Source organism: Sarcophilus harrisii, chromosome 5 (assembly GCF_902635505.1).
Source record: "Sarcophilus harrisii chromosome 5, mSarHar1.11, whole genome shotgun sequence".
NCBI classification, from domain to species: domain Eukaryota; kingdom Metazoa; phylum Chordata; class Mammalia; order Dasyuromorphia; family Dasyuridae; genus Sarcophilus; species Sarcophilus harrisii.
In genome coordinates this window covers 234,079,755-234,100,121 of record NC_045430.1, presented here as the reverse complement: position 1 = coordinate 234,100,121, position 20,367 = coordinate 234,079,755, and the positions used below count along the sequence as shown (strand labels likewise).

The 20,367-nt window shown below is 30.7% G+C and overlaps 1 protein-coding gene across 2 annotated transcripts in view; it reads left to right on the top strand.

Moving 5' to 3' along the window:
• Window positions 1-20,367, top strand: part of PLXDC2 (plexin domain containing 2) — a 479,799-nt gene that overhangs the window by 421,048 nt on the left and 38,384 nt on the right. Inside the window, exons 11-12 of one of the 2 annotated variants that reach the window (XM_003771887.3) lie at window positions 601-751; window positions 2,867-2,905. In XM_003771887.3, coding sequence (XP_003771935.1) covers window positions 601-751; window positions 2,867-2,905 — 190 coding nt within the window. The remainder of the gene's footprint in view (window positions 1-600; window positions 752-2,866; window positions 2,906-20,367) is intronic. The other variant, XM_031939892.1, reaches the window with a different exon arrangement.

The following is a 20,367-nucleotide window of genomic DNA, read 5'->3' as shown; positions in this document are numbered from 1 at the left end:
CAACTATCCAAAAAAAAATGTGCCAAAAGATCAACTGGTGGAAGAGGTAAAAAAAATTATTCTTTCCTCTGCATTGTTCCTATCAATGAAGATAGCACAGGGATAAATTAAAATAATAACAGTAAAGGCATAGAAATAAATAACAATAAAACTATAGCATTATTCTAAATGGATGCTTGATTGTAATAGTAAATTCAATTAAACAAATATTTGTTAAATGCCTATATATGTCATATACTGAGCTAACTACAACAAATAAAAATATTCAAACAAATCATTTTCTGACATCTATTTGTGTGTGTATACATATATAAATGCATATATATCCATCTCAGTTATAGCATGGCAAATGCAGTATCATCTATGAGACTGATATGGCATTTCTTTTTACCCTAATTTTTTTATAGTTTTAGTTAATATAATGTATAAATGTAGTCCATTCCAAAATTATATTCTTCATAATTTGGCCTTAGAATCTTGTTCTTAGATCTATTTTCTTAGGTTCTTGATTCATATTATTTTTATAATGAAATCATTTTACCTGATTTAAAAAATGTGTTCTCTATTAATTCTGATTTTATTTTTTGTCTTTGTCATCAGTCCAAAGAGAAGATGTGTGACAGCATAGAGTCAGGTGAAACATCTTCCCAGACAACCACAACTGTGCAATCAACAACTACACAATTCAAAGTTTTAACCACCACCAGAAGAATAACTTCACCACAATTACCAACCAGCCTCCCCACAGAAGGTGGTAAACATCTGATTTTTTTTCTTATCCCAGTAATAATTGTTGAAGTATAATTTTAAAGGGAGAGTTCTTGGTAAATCATGTTTTCTAGTGTTTCTTTGGAATACAAAAATAATATCAAAAGAATGACATGTCTTTTGGGTTCCTTTAATATATCTTCAGCTAGTTGGACCATTCATTTCTCCATTACACAACAGCTAATTGTCTTTTCTAAAAATGAATTACAAAATTAATGTTTTCCTTGAGTCTCTAGGGCTAGGACAGGATTTTGTTGTTATATGATAAAACGACCCTATATCTGTTAAATATCCAATAAATTTGTATTTTGAAAACAAAAAAAAAATTATAATCTAAAAGAACCTAAATCTAATAGTTGAGATAATTATTCTATTGTCCGTCAGTCAAAAGGATTAATTACCTTATCTCACACTTAGTATCATATATGATGCTTTGTGTGGGTCACAAAATTCATGAAAGATATAGATTCTGCTCTAAAGAAGACAAAATGACCTTAATGAAAATTAAGAGCATGGAAATAAATGGGGTACATACAATATTATCCACTTGTGAATTTCCTTGTTTACTGCAATTAGATTAGAAAATTTATACTTGAGTGATAAAGTGGAAGACAAAATACAATGATTATAAGAAAGTTAAGAATTTCTTTCCTTTGTACTCTTACCTTTAGAGTAATTGATATGTTCTTATTTGAAGATGGTATTAAGATTCTATCTTATTTCCCTGCATAGAGCTTCAACTGGGCATGAAAATAATTAGAACAAAGAGAATTGATTCACAATTATGAATTATGTATATGCTTTTTTTCTAAGATCAAGTTACATGTTGGTTTTTGTATATTGACAGCATGGAGAATCTAAATTGACGCAGCTACTCATATCAGTGTTAAAAAAAAAAAAAAGAATCAATAGATTACTAAGTTAGCTGTTACTGATAGCAAAATATCCTGTCTGATTCTGTAAGAAAGAAAAAGGTCAGGGATACCTTAGTAAGAGTCACTATGTTATACATCCCAGTGTTCAATGGTTTAATATAAATCTGTCACTAAGGTCAAACTTATTATCTAAATTAAGTTGATAACTTTTCTGTCAAGATTTTAAGAAAAAACAAAGCTATACTTGAATAGTAAAATGTCACCACAGTTATTAATTGTAGAGAATCTGAAGAAAATATATGTAACAATTGATTAGGCGATAGTGGAAAGATCACTGGATTTGAAATTGAACTTGGATTCAAATTCTGCTTTTCCTTAGTAGCATTTAATATTAATAAATTTATAAATTTAATATTTATAAATTTATGAATATAAATTAAAAATAAATGGAATGCTGGCTTTCCCATATACATATGTGTGCAGTTTTGGACAATTCCTTTCCCCTCTGTGAGGTGTTTTCTTATTTAAAAAATGAAAATGTTGAAATATATGACTTCTAAGGCATATTCCAACTCTAATTGCCATGACTGCAAGATCATTATAGCCGATACAGGTTATCAGTGATGACAGGCCTTATTAGGCTTAGAGGATATATATATATATATATATATATATATATATATATATATATATATATATAATTTGTATAAAGTCACTGAACTTTTTTATCTGAAAGGAACCTTGAAGGTCATTTATTCCAACATTTTTGTGTCTTACAACTTAGTAAACTAAATCTGGAAGAAATGAAGTGTCTTAGTCAATAACACACAGTTAAACTGGGGCACAGCTGACATAACAAAGTAATAGCAACAACAACAATAACCCTACTCTAACTCTCAGTATGCTGTTCTTTTAACATTCCCTCCATGCAATGTTCTATGTACTTCATTATACATTATGTGCACTAAAATCTTTGTCTTGAAATTCTTACTCAGAATGCTATTTCTTATAGTTAACTATAAGGCACAATCTTAAAAATGTCCATCACATCATCTTGTCCCCAGTTAGGGACAATCTTATTGATTTGGAAAGTGACTTCTCAATAAATTGTGAATCATAATTATGTTATAGCTAAGACAGATAGTAGAATAATCCTGCTAATGAGATTTATGATATTATTAAGGGAAGCTTCCTGTTGTAATAACTTTGAATTTCTTTTCCAGATGATACCAAGATAGCTCTACATTTAAGAGATAATGGAGGTAGGAACTAATACTTTTCTTCATAAGCAATGTTAATAGGTTACTTAAATATATACTAATCAATTTCATTCATTCTAATCAAGAAATTGAACAGGATTTACAAAATGCAGATCATAGTGTTTGCTTTTATGCTCTACAACTTTGCTTCAGAGCCATATGGCAATAGACAGCAAGGGTAAGGTGTTCTATCAAGGTAGATGAATTTTTGTACTGTGCCCTATGACCAAAAATGCACAATTAAATTGAATATTCCAATATTCAATCCCAATAATTATGTAGATTTGTCAAGGTTTATACTTCCATAAATAATTATGTTAAATAAATTTTCTCTTAAGTATAAAGTTATCTAGAATATAGTTTTTTAAAGTCCCAGTTACTCATTTCTTTGGAGGGAGGGGTCCAAAAGATAAAAAAAAAAAAGATTGAAGAATTTTTAATTAATTGCAACCATGAAACATTTTCCATTACATATTTTAGTACTATTTATGTCAGAACTTGCAATTTGAGAAAAATTCCGTTTTATATAAGACAAAGTGTGAAGGAATTTTTATGTAAAAATGTTTATTTTTTAGATATATACTTTATATTTGATGCAATATTATTTCAAAGATAATCTGCATGTAACTTTGTAAGTGTGATGGATCCTCATAAAATAATTTATATAGACACTATTGTTTATATAACTCAGGACAAGGTTTTTTCATTACACCATTATCTGTTGTATAAATAGGATCATGCTGTGCCATTAATCTAGACAAGGTTTTATTTTTGTAGTCCCAGCTACTTGAATTCCTATTCAGACAGAAATTCTCACTGTCTCTCTCTTTCTCTGTGTGTGTGTGTGTGTAAATTAGTAGAAATACTGAAAGAGAAACTTGCCACCAATAATGGGAAATTTTTATATACAGTAATTCTTTGTTGGACCATAAAAGACAGGTTAATGAAATCTCTATTGTTTTCTTCTATTTTTATATTTATATTAGTTTGTATGGAAAAGGCTTATGACATATAATTTATCGATTCATTTATTACAGATTTTTGTACAAACAGATGATATATAATTTTGTGCATGGTGATAATGGGTAAAATTCTGTTTAGAGAAAAATAGAATCATAGATTTGATTCTATCCTTATCTCCTGATCTATCCTGATCTCTATCCTTAGAGATTCAATTTTGTTTATATATATATATATATATATATATATATATATATGTATCTTTTACAAAGCACTTTTTCCATTTCAACTGTATCTTGCACAAGATTTTTAAAAAGATGATCTTGATTGAATACTCATCAATAAGGAATATTGCTTAGTGACGTAAAAATAATGTAAACGTTTAGGAAGGGTAAAAATATCATTTTAGCTTTCATAAATATCAGACTGATCTTTCCTATTCCTCATGCATCATATCCAATCGTTGTGTTTATGCTTGTCTTACTAGTTCCTCTGGAAATTAACCCATGGCTATATTATATCTACTCCCATTTTTAGCAGCCACTTATATTGCTAAAGAATTCTACATACTGTCTATCTCTCCCCATCACTTCCAGCCCCAAGTGTACACATAATATAACTCCACCTTTTCTAAAACTCCTTCCTTTCCTTGATGTTAAAGCTCAAGTGTCACAGCTTCCATTAGGATTTTTCTATTTTCCTCAGCAAGAAGTATATCCTACATGTTGTATTTATTTTATCCTACTTTGCTTGATCCCACATACGCTTTCAAATTGTATTCCAGAACTTTAAAAATATATGTTATATTGTATTATATATATTCCCCATAAATCAGATTTCACATTCATGTTGAATTAAAATTTTTATCTTACCTAAGTTACAAACAAACAAAAGGCTCTACATTAAAATTTAAATGTAAGACAGTAGCAAAGAATTTCAAAATGTAAGTCAACTCATATATATATATATATATATGTATGTATGTATATAAATCTATATATTACATTTTAATTTTCTAGCTAGCATATTAGGTTGAAATTCAAATTCAAAAGGAAGTTTATTTAATAAAAGTATGTGTAAACAAAAATTGATTGGCTAATGATGAAATACTCTCAGCTATTCACTTTTAATGCATCCTAAATTAAATTTTACTCCATGAAATTATAGAAACAGCTTCATGAGCCATTGTTATGTTCATAATCATTTTAATTTTCATTGTTAACAAATTGATCATTTTTGTAAATTAAATACTTTAGTTTTTCAGACCCCATTGGATTGTTTACAGGATTCCATAAGAAAAATGTTTCTGTGATAGGTCTGGAAATATACTATGTTGACTGAAAACAAACTGCTCTATTTAAAGAATAAATGGTAGTAGTATGGCCCTTCAGTTTTTACAGACTTTATCCACTTCTCTAAGGCTAGAAGAATAGTAATAATGGAAAAGAGGGCAAAAAAGATTTTGGGAAGTATAGTTTCAGACTGTCCGAATGGAACATTTATTCTTCACCAATGAATTGATATATCGCCAAAAGGATCAAACCACATCACATAAGTATTCTCCTCAAAGGAGCAAATAATGAACTTGATGGAAATACTGATCACTTCGTCTTAAGTGATTATAATGAGTATAAGAAAACAACAAACTGCAGCTTTAGGGAACAATATCTGCTTGTGGGATATATATATATATATATATATATATATATATATATATATATATATACACACACACACACATACACACATTCATACATACATATATAGAGTATATGTATGTATGCATGTATACACACAGGTGTATGTTTGATAATTAAAAATAAATGATACCAGAAACTTTACTCAGTACCATCCTACTTAGATGCAATAGGCTATTACTTTAAGAAAAGGCCCAAGGTAAAGGATAATCTGTTATTGCTGAGTTGTTTCAGTCATATTCAACTCTCTGATTCTATTTGGGAGTTGTCTTGGCAAAAATAGTGGAGTGGTTGCCATTTCCTTCTCTAGCTCATTTTATAGATGAGGACACTGAGACAATAGGGTTAAGTAACTTTCTTAGGAGCCACGCAGTAAATATTTGAGGTCAGATTTGAATTCAAATCCTCTCTGTAACCCCAGTGCTCTATCTGCTGTCCTGATGAATATCAAATAACATGATTAAAAATTGAAATTGACTTAATTTTAAATGATAGAAAACAAACAAGGAGATACTGATGTATAAATTATCAAAATAAATTGCCAATTTTTAAAAGCATCAAATAACTAGAAATGTAGTAGATGTTTAATGACTAAGGATTGTTTAAGCAAATTTTGATATAAGAATATCATGTATTAATATTACGTCATAAGAAGTAAATCTATAATAAATGCAAGAAAGCAGTATGCATCTTGACTATGATAACATATACAGAAAAACACTAACAAATTATTTAGATTAGACAATACAAATGTATTATGTCCAAAGCTAGACCCAAAACTATCTCTCTCACTTTTTTGCAAATGGAGACTAGTTATCTCAAAATTGAACATAAAGTTGGAAATGGAATTAGTATGTTCATTAGTTTTATTGAAATCATTTTTTTCATCGAAGAGAACTCCCTGAAAATGGAAATGGTAGGGATGTATTGATAAATGCAATTTGTGTAGAAACTCAAGCTATCAAAGGAAGTATGATATAAAAATAAGTTGTCAGTGTGTAAGACAAGTTGTAGACTAATTAGATAATGTATCAAAACTAATTCCAAAATTTGGGGATAAGGCTAAATATCAAAACATATTATATACACAATAGTGCCTGTCTAATCTATTTAAAAAGATATTTATATTGAACAATAGGAAGTGGATAAAAGGAAAAGCAATAAGTAATTAACACCATTTCTTAGGGAAATTTAACTCATGTTATAGTTACCCCAATGAAAAAACTTAAACAACCAAGAAGTTGCCTTAGTGAACAAAACAGCTCATGAAGTCAAGATGTCAGCCAAAGGAAATAGTAGTTTAGAGGATGGGTTTACCTGCAATATATGAGAGAAATGATAATCTATGTATAAAACAGAAAAAAATATATAATAGAAGAAGCAACAAGCAGAACTAGAGGAAGCCTAACATGGCTTACTCAAATTATTACAAGAACATTTTTAGATACATCTTCAGAGAAGAAAACACACAAAATTAAATGAAGAGGTCAACAAACACTTAACTGCTTACTGTGTAGAGGTACTGATCTGAATACTGGGGATAAAGAAAAAAAAGTAGTTCCTATTCTCAAGGAGCAAATCTAATGGTCAATCTTATACATATTGGCAGCATTTCTGTAGTGATCTACTCTCATATATTGACAGTGACAACCCTGTGTATTTAAATTAACAGCACTAATATCATGTATGATAAATAAGAAAAAGCATTAAATGAACAACAGAAAATTAAGCCAGAAAGGGCAAAACAAAAACATATGAATAAATTTCATTTGGGGATTTTAAAGAATATGTCTTTAAAAATAAAAAAGTACCAATATAGCAAACAAGATCTTACTTGTTCCTGTTTGTGGCGGAAGTTGTGGCCTTACTATAAACACAATAAATTATGTAAACAACCATTTACATAGAGTTGGATGAGGATAAGTTGAGATTTATATTATATTTTATTCATTGAAATATACAACTAAAACCCTGAAGTATGGAAAGTTATTGAAAGCAGAAAATAAAATATGGTATATCCTGAGCATATAACATAGTCTTTCCTAATAAAATATGAAATTCTTGACAAAGTGTATTTCATTTTTATATTTGCATCTTTAATGGCAAGTGTAGTCCCAGGTGTGTCAATAATAGATGATTAATAGTTGTTTGTCGATTGTCTCATTTTTTTTATAGCTTTTTATTTACAAGTTGTATGCATGGGTAATTTTACATCATTGACAATTGCCAAACCTTTTATTCCAATTTTCCCTTCCTTCCTCCCATCTTCTCCCCCAGATGGCAGGTTGACCAATACATGTTAAATATGTTAAAGTATAAATTAAATATAATATAAATATACATGTGCAAACAGCTATTTTGCTGTACAAATACTTTGAAATAGTGTACTATTAGCCTGTGAAGGAAATAAAAAATGCAGGTGGACAAAAATATAGGGATTGGGAATTCTATGTAATGATTCATAGTCATCTCCCAGAGTTCTTTCGCTGGTTGTAGCTGGTTTGATTCATTACTGCTCTATTGGAACTGATTTGGTTCATCTCATATTTGGCCACGTCCATCAGAATTGATCATCATATAGTATTGTTGTTGAAGTATATGATGATGTCCTGGTCCTGCTCATTTCACTCAACATCAGTTCATGTAAGTTTCTCAGGCCTTTCTGAAAGCATCCTGCTGGTCATTTCTTACTGAACAATAATATTCCATAATATTCATATACCACAATTTATTCAGCCATTCTCCAATTCCTCACTTTCCAGTTTCTGGCCATTACAAAGAGACCTGCCAGAAACATTCTTGCACATACGGGTTCCTTTCCTTTCTTTAGCATCTCTTTGGGACATAAGTCCAGTAGAAACACTAATGAATTAAAGGGTATGCACAGTTTGATAACTTTTTGAGCATAGTTCCAAATTGCTCTCCAGAATGGCTGGATGGATTCACAATTCCACCAACAATGTATTAGTGTCCCTGTTTTCCCACATCCCCTCCAACATTCCGCATTATCTTTCCCTGTCAATCTAGCCAATCTGACAGGTGTGTAGTGGTATCTCAGAGTTGTCTTAATTTGCATTTCTCTGATTAATAATGACTTGGAGCATCTTTTCATATGGCTAGAAATAGTTTCAATTTCTTCGTCTGAGAATTGTCCATATTCTTTGGATTGTCTCATATTTAATAATCACTTAACACACTTGTTTTTACATTGAAGAGAATTCAAATGAAATATAAACAAAGGAAAAATTCTTGGAATAGGCATACATTTACAGTAGACTTTAGAAAAGCAGATTTCAATATTTTGAGATGAAAGTTAGAATTAATTGATTAGGAATGCTCAAATGGAAAAGAGCTCAAGAAAGAAGGAAGTATCTTAAAAATCAACATTGGGAAAATACAATCAAGTTAATTAGCACTTATCACTGACTTCCTATGTTTGGAGCATTGTGTTAAACATGAAGGATACAAAGAGAGGAAAGGATGCTACCTGTTCTCAAAAAGCTTACAGTCACACATGTTCCAGATGAAGTCAGAGAAGAGAAAGGTAAAGATTATTACATTCTCTATATTTGTATCTCCAGGATCTCACAAAGCACTTAGCACACATTAAGTGCTTTATAAAGAATTACTGGTTGATTGAAAGTACCAATGCTTCATTTAGACCCCCCCCTATTGACCCATGATTTAAAAGGAAGTGCGAACCCTAACCCTAACCCTAATATATTGAAAAAAAGGATGTGTTATTTTTACAAATATTCGAAATGCATAGAAAGTAGTAAGAGTAAAGAAGACTCAATTTAAAAATCAGCAAAGTATTTTTCATGTCAGGAGTGGGAACTTATATTTTACTTTTGCAGACTTTGCCACTTCAGTGGATTTAAGAGGAAAGATAAGCAATTAGGGATATTTTCCATAAACAAAGGCATTTGAATTCAGTTACAGAACCAGTGACTGATGTGATTACTGATTCACTTGCCCAGAGCTTTTAATGTATGATTGACATGAAGCACAAAGTTCCAAAGCAGCAAAGTTACACAATATGTTCTCATTCAGTCTTGGGTATCTCCTTAGCCACTTTCGACAAAGTTCTGATCATGCATTAGATTTTATGATAATTCTTTGATTAAGTACAGAAAATATCTCTGAAGCTACAGGTCTAATCTTTAATTCAAAGATTTAGATAGATCTTCGTGGTCCTTAAGAAGTCTTAATCTTTAAAAGTAAGAACCTACAGAATTGTAATTTAAAATAACTTGTAATGTAAAAAAAAAAGTGAGGCAGGTGTTCATCTCTGTGGTACATTGCAAGATGGGGCAATCAAAATTTTGTGAAGTTATAATAAAAGAATTCTATATAAATTCTGAATTTTTTGCCATCTGGAACTATGAAAGTTAATTGCTTGCTGAATTAATTTTAGGTAAATTAAAATTCAAAATGATGTTATATCTACAAAGCAAATTATTCCTCTGCTTTCAGTTTTCTTTTGAAGAAAAAATAATTATACTGGTAAATGTGTCAAGGGCTGACTTTTGAGTCAGAAGATCTAAGTTTGAATATGGTTCTGCCATTCACTTTTATGACCTTGGAAAGGACATTTAGCTTCAGTTTCTTCAGTTATAAAATGAGTGGATTGGATTATAAGACATTTAATACCCTTTTCAGCTCCAAATCTATGATCTTATGTGCCCTATGCTAAATATTCTTATGTGAGTCTTTTAATGGTATAATATGAATATATAACTGTAAAATTTATGCAATACCACTGAGTGTTGTCAAAAGTAATGATTTCTTTTTTACATCGTAAAAGCAGTTTATAAGAACTAGCCAAATCAAGATTATATTCAAGATTTCTAATTAAAGTTTCTTTAAATTTTTACACTTTCCAGAAATGTGGGATTAATTTAACCATTATATGATATTTAATAAGTGCTTAATAAATGTTACCATTTACATTTTAATGATGGCCATTATAAGGTATTTATGATTTTTCCTTTTCATAAGATTATGCCCATTTTCTTAAGAAAAATAAAAACTGTACTGTATGGTACAGTTGATTTTTTAAAAAAATTAGATTTTTAGCCAGAAGATGAGCTCAAATTCTTATGACTTCATATCCTTGGACCCATTTCCTCAGCAAAATGAAGGGTTGGTCTCTTTTCTGCCCTAAATCAATACCATGTTCAACCTTTAAGTGAGGACTTGATTTTATGGTTTTGTAGCTGGTATCAATATTACATTTTCTGTCTTAGTGGTTGTCTTGATTATTTTCCAGCATTAAAATTTTATATTTAAAAAGAATAAAATTAATGATTTTACAACAACTTAACTAGGTCCCTGAACTTTGTGTATTTTGTAAATGATTTATAATAATATTTTTGGAAGTTGAAAAAAAGTATAAATTGAATTAGTAGGTCAATTGTTTTCAATTGAGAAGTGAAAGGATTTATACCTTATGTCTCAGAATGCTTTAAAATCTAACTTTCTAAGATACTATTTATATTCATGTAATTAAATGACAGTTGGATTTCTATAAATGACATAAAAATCTTGCTATTCTGGATACTCTCCAGTTCATTTATGACCCATCTAAAATATGGGGCAACTAAGTGATGCAGTAGATAGAGTGTTGGGCCCAGTGTCAGAAAAACTCTTTTTCCTGAGTTCACTTCTGGCCACAGATACTTATTAGCTATGTGACTCTGGGAAAAATCACTTAACCCTGCTTGCCTCAGTTTCCTCATTTAAAAAATGAGCTGGAGATAGAAATGGCAAATCACTCCAAGAATTTTGCCAAGAAAACCCCAAATGAGGCCACAAAGTATTGGCCACAACTGAACAGCAAGCAACAGCCTACAGTAAGTGCTCAGAGGTGAACAGAGTATTCCAAAATTCCAGATGAGAGCTCACTAAACCAGAGTGCAAGAGGAAAATTCCCTTCCTAGTCCTATAAGTAATCCTCTTAATATAACCTAAAATTTAATTATACTTTTTGGCTGTTGTTACATATTAAGCTGTAACCCATAGCCTCTCTTTCCTAAATCTTTTTCAGACAATCTGCTATCTAGTTATTTAGATTGATTTTTTTTAGTATAAGGGCAAGATTTCACATTTCTGCCTATTAAATTTCTGTCATATAATATTTTCCCCAATGTTCTAGTCTGTCTGGACCTCCCAGAATCTTATTCTGTCATGCAATATTTTAACTCCGATAACTGTGTTAGCTATAATTAGAGGCAGCTAGGTAGAATAGTAGATGGAAAGTGAGCTTGGAGTTAGGAAGAACTGAGTTTAAATTTCCTAATTGTGTGGTCTTGGACAAGTTATTTAACCATAGTTTGCCTCAATTATGTAATCAAGATACTTAATAACACTTTCATTGTAAAAATTATTTTTAGATTTTATAAAATTTGGATATTATAAAATAATATTTGTAAAGTGCTCAATACAATGCCTGGCACATATTAGTTGCTATAAAAATTCTTATCTCCTTCCTGAAATCTGCAATTTGGAGAAGCATACATACCATCATTGCTTTTATCTAGATAAAACTAAAATTGTTGCTAAAACTGTTAAACAGAACAGACTAAGCATAGGAGCCTCCATGAGAAAGTAACTTTTAAGTTAACATTTTATCATTAATGACTATTTTGTTGTATTTCGTCATTCAATCATTTCCAAATCCTTCCAACAAAATTATCATTTTGTTAGCATCTACAAATTTTAAGCATGAGAGATTATCAAACACTTGGCTAAAATTTTGGTAGAGTACATATATTGCATTCCTCTCATCTACCTGCCTCATATCCTGAAAGGGGAATAAAAAGAAATGATTTTAGTTTTTCCTGACTTCTTTTGAATGAAGGTTTGGGGGACTTTTTCTCATTATTATTTTAGGTGTCCGATAGTCATCTGCCTAATAGAATACAGACTGTATTTTCAATCTATTTTTTTATCAGCATGTTTGCCCTTCTCAAGCTGGCATTTTTCAGATCTTTCAATGATAGTGCTGATATTATTTTAGCAATCATATTTGTCAATACAGTCAGGACCCTATAATGCAATTCATTAAGATTTGTTCTTTTAAATCCATCAAGGTTCTTTTCCTGTATCCTTAGATTTTGTTGGCAATATTTTCTATTTTTGATCTCTTATTTCTAGGCCAAGCATTCTCTCAAGCAAAGATAAAAACAGCAAAATAACAGTTGACCATCTTTTTTTTTCCTATATATTTTCTAACATCACCCAATACAAAGTAAGCTCCCTGAGGAAAGAAATTGCTCTTTTTTTGTCTTTAGACACACAATAAGCAATTGAATTGAACAGAATTAACTCGTCTTCCTCAAACAGAGGTTCCATTCCATCCCTTCTTTTATCTTCCTCTTTTGCCCATATGGTTAAATAATTTCATGTTTTTGCCTTTAGCTTTCCTTACTATTCTCAGCTCATTTTAACCTTTAATGCCCCTGACATTCTTTTTAAGGTTTGTGTCATTTTTTCCATGTTCAAACTCCATTAATTGTATAATTTCAATCTTCTTTACATACCTTTAAAAATTAATGGTTAATTATTATACTGTTATTATCTGTCACATTCATTTTTGAAGATGTTTATCCCTCATTTCTCTTACCAGCAAGCTTTAACAAATAATAAATACTTAATAAATGCTTTATCATTCTTCTTCCCATTCATCTTTGTAATAAATACTTTTTTTAAAAGAAAGAAAAAAAGTGGCAGTTGAACAAAACTAGCCAGCACATCAGTAATTTCTGACAGTATGTAAAATGTTTGCACTTATTGTCCCTTTTTTCTGTAAATAGAGAAGAGAAATATATTTTTTTCTTCTCCAGGGTCCAGTTTTGTAACTGTAATTAAAGAGCAATCACATTTTGTTATTGTTGGGGGAGAGATATTATTCTTTCATTTTTTAAAATATTTTAATCACTATATATAGTCTTTTCATGGTTTGCCTTTCTTCACATTGTTAGTTCATATGAGATTTAACATCTTATGAATTAATTATATTTGTTATGACATAGTAACATTCTATTACATTAATAAACCATAGTATATTTATTCATTTTCTTCTCAATAAGCACATATCTCTTTTCTTTGGGATTTTGTGACCTAAAAGTGTTGTTATGAATTTTTGTGTATGGAAGTATTTTCTTTCTTATATTTGATCTTTTTCCTGTATTTGCTTTATACTAGGCTCCCTAGATCAAAGAATCTGGATGTCTTAGCATTTGCCCCATTTTTTTTTAGCATTATTCAGAATTGCTTTTCTGAATGGTCAAATGATTCAGAGTTTCAGATATTGTGTCCTACCTAGTAGGCTAGGACTCTTACTGATTTATTCCTGTGTGTATGTATTATCTCTTTAGACAATTTCCCTTGTCTTGTACATAGGACTTTTTTTTCCTTTTTTTTTTCAAATATTTTTGATGTTATACAATTCAGGGGTCCTCAAACTTTTTAAATAGGGGGGCCAGTTCACTGTCCCTCAGACTGTTGGAGGGTCGGACTATAAAAACAAAAACTTTGTTTTGTGGGCCTTTAAATAAAGAAACTTCATAGCCCTGGGTGAGGGGAATAATCGTCCTCAGCTACTGCATCTGGCCTGCAGGCCATAGTTTGAGGACCCCTGTAACACTGTAATATTTTTTGTAATTTTCTATAACTCTTCCATAATGTTTTACAAACTATCTTTTACTATAAACTTTTGTAGAAGCTCTCATGTCTCTTTTTGACCGATAAATGTAGCCTTTGCTGATTGAGGTACTTCCTGAGACTGTTAGAGGCTTCATTTTGGCCAAGTGAAGAGAACACTAGACTTGGAGATGGAAAGTTGAGATCAAATACTTCTTCAGACATTCACTTAACTCTGTGACCCTGGACTAGTCACTTAAACTAGCCTCAGTTTCCATATCTGTAAAAGGAGAAGAATATTAATACTTAGCTCATAATGTTATTTTGAAGAGATAATGCAATAATTGAGGTAAAGTGATTTGCAGATGTTAAAATGCAAAATAAATGCTAGCTCTTGTTACTGCTCTTTTTCTGGAAACTCTTGGTCTCCATTTGAAACATGTTTTATAATAGACTCCTCTAAACATAGGGCTATATTTAATTTCTTGATTTTTTTTCCACTTATGATTTTTTGTATTAAACAGTTAAATAGTTACTTTTTGAACTGCTTGAAGTTAAGTTTTGGACTATCTTCTACTACTTGTTCTTTCTTTGAATTTGATATTAAATTTGACTTTTGCTCTAATCTTGTTCACATTCTGGTTACTTATACAGCTCATTCTGATTTACTGGAATTAGTCCTTATTTATCCTAGAAAATTGGATGATTTTTGGTTCTTAATCCAGTACTTCTAACTCTCTTCTTGGAGAAAACATTGTGTTGCAGGAAGAAAAACAGGCCTTTAGCTTTTGTATTTATGAATACCAAGCAAGAATCAAGGTATAGGTTAAGTTGGATACTCTTGCCAGTTACTTTTATAACTGACAGTATTTCAGCATCTCCAAATAACTCAGGGTAGTCACTTTGCTTCTAAGCTTACCAAATCCTACAAGTATGACCAAGCATCATTTTAAATTATATTTTCTATTGTTTTTGAGTACACGATCAAATTGATTCCTTTATTTATCTTTCTAAGGAGATATGTTAATTGATCTATTTCACTGACTGTTAAGATGAATGGTTGTTGGATATAGATTGTTTAATAAGGGTACTACAAATAAATAGTAGGAAGTCTAAAATTAATCTTTTGATTATGTCCTGCTGCCTGTTTTTTTTTAAAACTTACTTTTATCAGCATGAAATTCAAAGCGATTATTTTGGTATTTTTATCTTCTCATGTGACATATTACATGCCTTAACTATTTGATATTAGTTTGAGTTATTTAATTGGATTGACAGCAATTGAAAACTGAAGAATGAAATGCATTTTATCTTTTTTTTAAGTCTGGAAGCATCTTTGGATCATATTTATATAATCTAGTTAATAGGCTTTTCATAGTTCATAATATTTGTTTCATGAACAATAGAAAATATAGTCCAGTTAATAGTCTTTTCATACTTCATAATGTTTGTTCCATGAATTATAGAGGATTTGCTACCAGAACTCATATTCAAGGTCTTTTTCAACTTGTCAGACACTGCTAGACATTAAATCTGATTCCACAAACCTTGAGAACCGAGAATAACCTTCATGTTATGTTGAGATGCCTGAATAAAACTTTTGTTGAGGAATTTTACAGAATTTATTGGTCAAACTAGTGTAACATAGATGAGGGGAAAAGTTAATTCAAAGACACACTCTACAAAGTGATTCATTTCAACATTCTAATGTAGGTGCACTTTTAATAAGCCCTTGAGAATAACTGGGCTAATTCAGATTTTCTAAGGTTATGCTCCAAATTTCTTCTGTTCATATCAAACTTTTTATCCAGTTATAAAATATGAGAGCATTACTTGGACTTTTTCAGGGGCATAATTCTAAGGTTTATTTTTATTGCCTTGTTGTCTATAGTGACAGATCAAGTGTCTTAAGGTTACATATATCATTCAGTCAAATTATTATTTTTCCTTTCAAATATATATCATCAAAGTAATATATCTTTTGGCATTTTTTCTACCTCCCCTGGACTTTTTATCTTGTCTTTCCTTAGATCATAGACTCATAACTTCTTTTTTGACAGGTTGTTAAACATCTATCACTTTCAGTTCACGGAATTGTAAAAATTGTCAGAGTTAAATTTGATCTTATGCTTTATCTGGCTAGTTTTCACAGAAGCCCAAGCTTGGATATGGGGGAGAAAAATGCACTGAAAACAAATGATTCAAATGATGTTGAGGACACATTTTTCCATCTGAAATGGGAAGGAAAAAAAAAGACCCCCTTTCTCTACCCATTCTAGAATTTTTTCTATTTTTTTCTGCCTGTGTTCACAAAGTAGTTGGTGTGTGTGTGTGTGTATAGATATTAAATGGGTGATTCCAAAGACACAATCTGTATATTATGATTTCCAAAGGCAAATGAATTATCTACTTTTCCAAAGTTTTAGAATAGAAAATTGAATTATAAAGCAAGAATGAGAGGTTTTGTGTCACAGACTGTCTATTAGTACTGAATTTAAAAATATTTTAAATCATTATTGATAACATTTATTTAACTTTAAAATTATCAAAGTGGCTTATATATTTTATCTTACTTGATACTCATGATAGCATTCTCATCATTTTATAGCTGAGAAAGCTAAGATTTAGACAGTTCATGTGACTTGCCCAGAATCACACAACTAGTAAGTTTCTGAGGTAGGATTTTAACTCAGATCTTCCTAACTGCAGGTCTAATACTTTATACACTGGCCACCCCAGTGATATGATTTATTAACTCATTTCAAATATATGTGCCAGAATGAATGCATTGAAAGCATACTTTCTTTTGATTGTAGATAGCTCTGTATTTCCAGTGACAATGAATTAAATAACTTGTGTTTTGATAGTGTGAATAAGGTGGAATCATTAGAGAGAAAAGATTGTTTTTTTTTTAAATATATATGTTTTTCCTTTGTTTATTTCCAGAGTAAATCAAGATAATACATCAAATTCCAATCTGATCATTAAAAAATAAAATATCAGTTGCTTATATTTGTGATAAAATAAATAAAGACACAGGGAACATCATAAAATATCTCTGAACATAAAAAATTATTTAATATTTTCCCCAGTTACATTCAAACCTTTTTTTTTTTTTACATTTTTTTTTAAGATTTTTGAGTTTCTGACTCACAATTAAGAAATCACATGTGAAGTTGATGCAAAACATTTCCATAGATCTCCTACTCTAAGGAAAATAAAAACTTTCAAGAAAAAATAAATTAAAAATAAAGAGAAAGATAGATTGTTATAGAGAATGTTTTGATCTATATTCAGACTTGATCGGTTCCTATCTGGATACAGATAGGATTTTTCATCATAAGATCTTCAGAGTAGGTGTTCATGATTCTACTACTGAGAGTAACACAGTCATTAACAAGTAGTCAACCTAGAACAGTGATATTACTTTGTATACAATATATTTCACTTTGTCCATGGAAGAGTTTCTACAATTTTTTTCCTGAAAATTTCCTGTTTATCATTTTCTAGAGAACAATAATATTCCATCAGAGAAACTTGCTTTGATTTTTTTTTTACAATTACTATTGCTAATTGTATCCCCCCTCCATTTATTCTCTCTATCCTTTCACCCTATCTCTTCTCAAAAGTATTTTGCTACTGACCACTCCCTTCCCCAATATGCTATTTTATCATCCTCCCCCTTTCCCATATTCCATTCCCCTCCTTTTTTTCCTGCAGCATAAGATAGATTTCTATTCCCCTACTGAGTATGTATGCCATTTCCTATTTGATCCAATTCTGATGAGAATTAGGTTTACTCACTGTCTCTCTTCTCCCCCTTCTTCTGCAATGTAAAAGCTTTTTCTTACCTCTTTTTTATGGCAGATAATTTGTACCATTTTACTTCTCCCTTTCTCTTTCTCCCAGTATATTCCTCTCTTACCTCTTAAATTTCATCATTTAAAAATATTATTCCTTTATATTCAAATACTCGTGCCCTCTGTTTACATATGCTCCTACTGTTTGCCATTCTTAGTCTTGAGGACAGCTTTTGCTGATGTTCAGTTCTGAGATTCTTTTTCTACTAACATTTTTTATCCCTTTCATGCTCCTGAGTTCTATTACAAACCATTGCCTCCTCTCTGATTATATTAGCTGGTACTAGTGGAGAGAGCATTGAACATGAGTCAGAAAGATCTGAGTTCAAATACTTTCTCAGACTTCATATGAAATTAGCCTCTTTTAAGTCTTGTAGGTCTGCTCTAGATAGCATCATGTCATACTTGTACTAAATTTTAATTCAGTTCGCACTCTTCAATGTTCATATAAAATTATATGAGATATTGAAAGTGTCCTGACCCATAAAGACAGGAGTTAATTACAATGGTGTCAAAGAATAACTACTGACTAGAAACATGGCTGTATGCTAATGTGGCAGAATGTTATTCCACTGATCCTAATTACTTGTTGGATCAAAACCAACCACAAAATTTTTCAGCAAAAGAATAATTAACTCATGTCTCTTCTATAACATGCATGTTGAGACTGTTTTTTCCCCTTAAATTTCAAAGTAATTTTGGTTTTATCATTTAACCTTCAAAAATTGAATTTAGGGCCAGAAGGAAAGAAGGGAAAGGAGAAAGAGGGTGGTCATTACTTTGTACTTCTTTAACATTAACTTTAGTATATTAACTTCTAAGGATTATATATAAAATAAAGTTCTTTAAATCTTATTTTATTTATAATCCTTACAAGTTAATATACTCACCAGTTAAGTAAAACCATTGGAAAGATTAAAATGACAAAGCAAGTAATACAATTAGAATTACTGGTTTTCCTATTTAGAAGGAACTTCCGAACTTCATGCATCCCCATACCTGAAGAGGAATTCCTTATTAAAAATACTCCCAAGGTAGTCATCTAAATATTTCTTGAGAACATTCAACTCATATTCTCATTCATTCTCCTTCTTCACCCCCACACAAACCCTTGCTTCACTGCTATCCCTTCCCCCCCACAACACCCACCCACCCACCATTGAAAATTAGACCAGTACAACCAAATACTGGCTTTATATAAAATTATAGAATCAATCAAAGGGGAATTTAGGATAATCTACTTACCCTTTAGGAAAGAAGTAATTCATCAAATAACTATCGATTTAGATACTATTATCATAGGACTCACATGTTGATTATTCAAATAGCAAATATTATGAAATACTTTCTAGTGCAGATATAGAGGGAAAGGACTGTCTTATCTTTGTTTACCATGTTATATTAGTCTTTTACTCTAGAGAGATTTAGGTTTCTAAATCCTTGTGCCATCATTGAGGTAGAGTATATAAAAGCCTGTGATAAGTTCCATAACAGGTTCCACAGTCAATTCTACCTGGTAGCCATGCTTTCTTATTCAGCTTCCTTCTTTCTGTCCTCCTGAGATATTATATCCAACCACAATTTGCTACCATTTCTTTTAAGCCATGAAAATTTGATATCTTTGCACAATTGGCTCTCCATGCTTTCATTTTTCATTTGTGATATTGATGTATGGTGTGCCTTTTATCTTCCTCTGTAACCAAATTCATATTTAAGTTTCAGAACCTGGTTTATTTAAAATATCACTATCATGACTATATCATTAAGATGCACTGTATAGCCATGGAGTCCTTCTTCCTCACCTTCTTGTGGGGTTGTAACATCAATTCCACTAGAAGAAAATATCTAAGAAATGTTATCGTTTGCATGAAGTTCCAGGAATAAAAAGGATGTCTCAGTGCTTAGGCTGATATAGGTTGGTTTTGTTTCCAGGGTCTAAATAAAGACCATTTCCCATGGGCATATACATACATGTAATCGTAAATAGGCTATTTAAGGTAGAAGCGTAAAAGACTCTCATTAATCTTCACAAATCTTACATCTGATACCAAAGTCCATGGGAATGGGACTGAGATAACATCATTTAAGATGGTCACTTTTAATAAATGCCATATAATGGTATCACCAAAATGTGATCATTACATTTCAAGAATGTTACTGAAACTTAATAAATGTGCCCTTCCTTTCCTTAACAATCTTTTCATTTTATGCTTATAGAACTATCACATCCCCAACTGCTAATACCCTAATAGAACTACTTTATTTATTTTGCATTCATTCTCCATATGCTTACAAATTCATA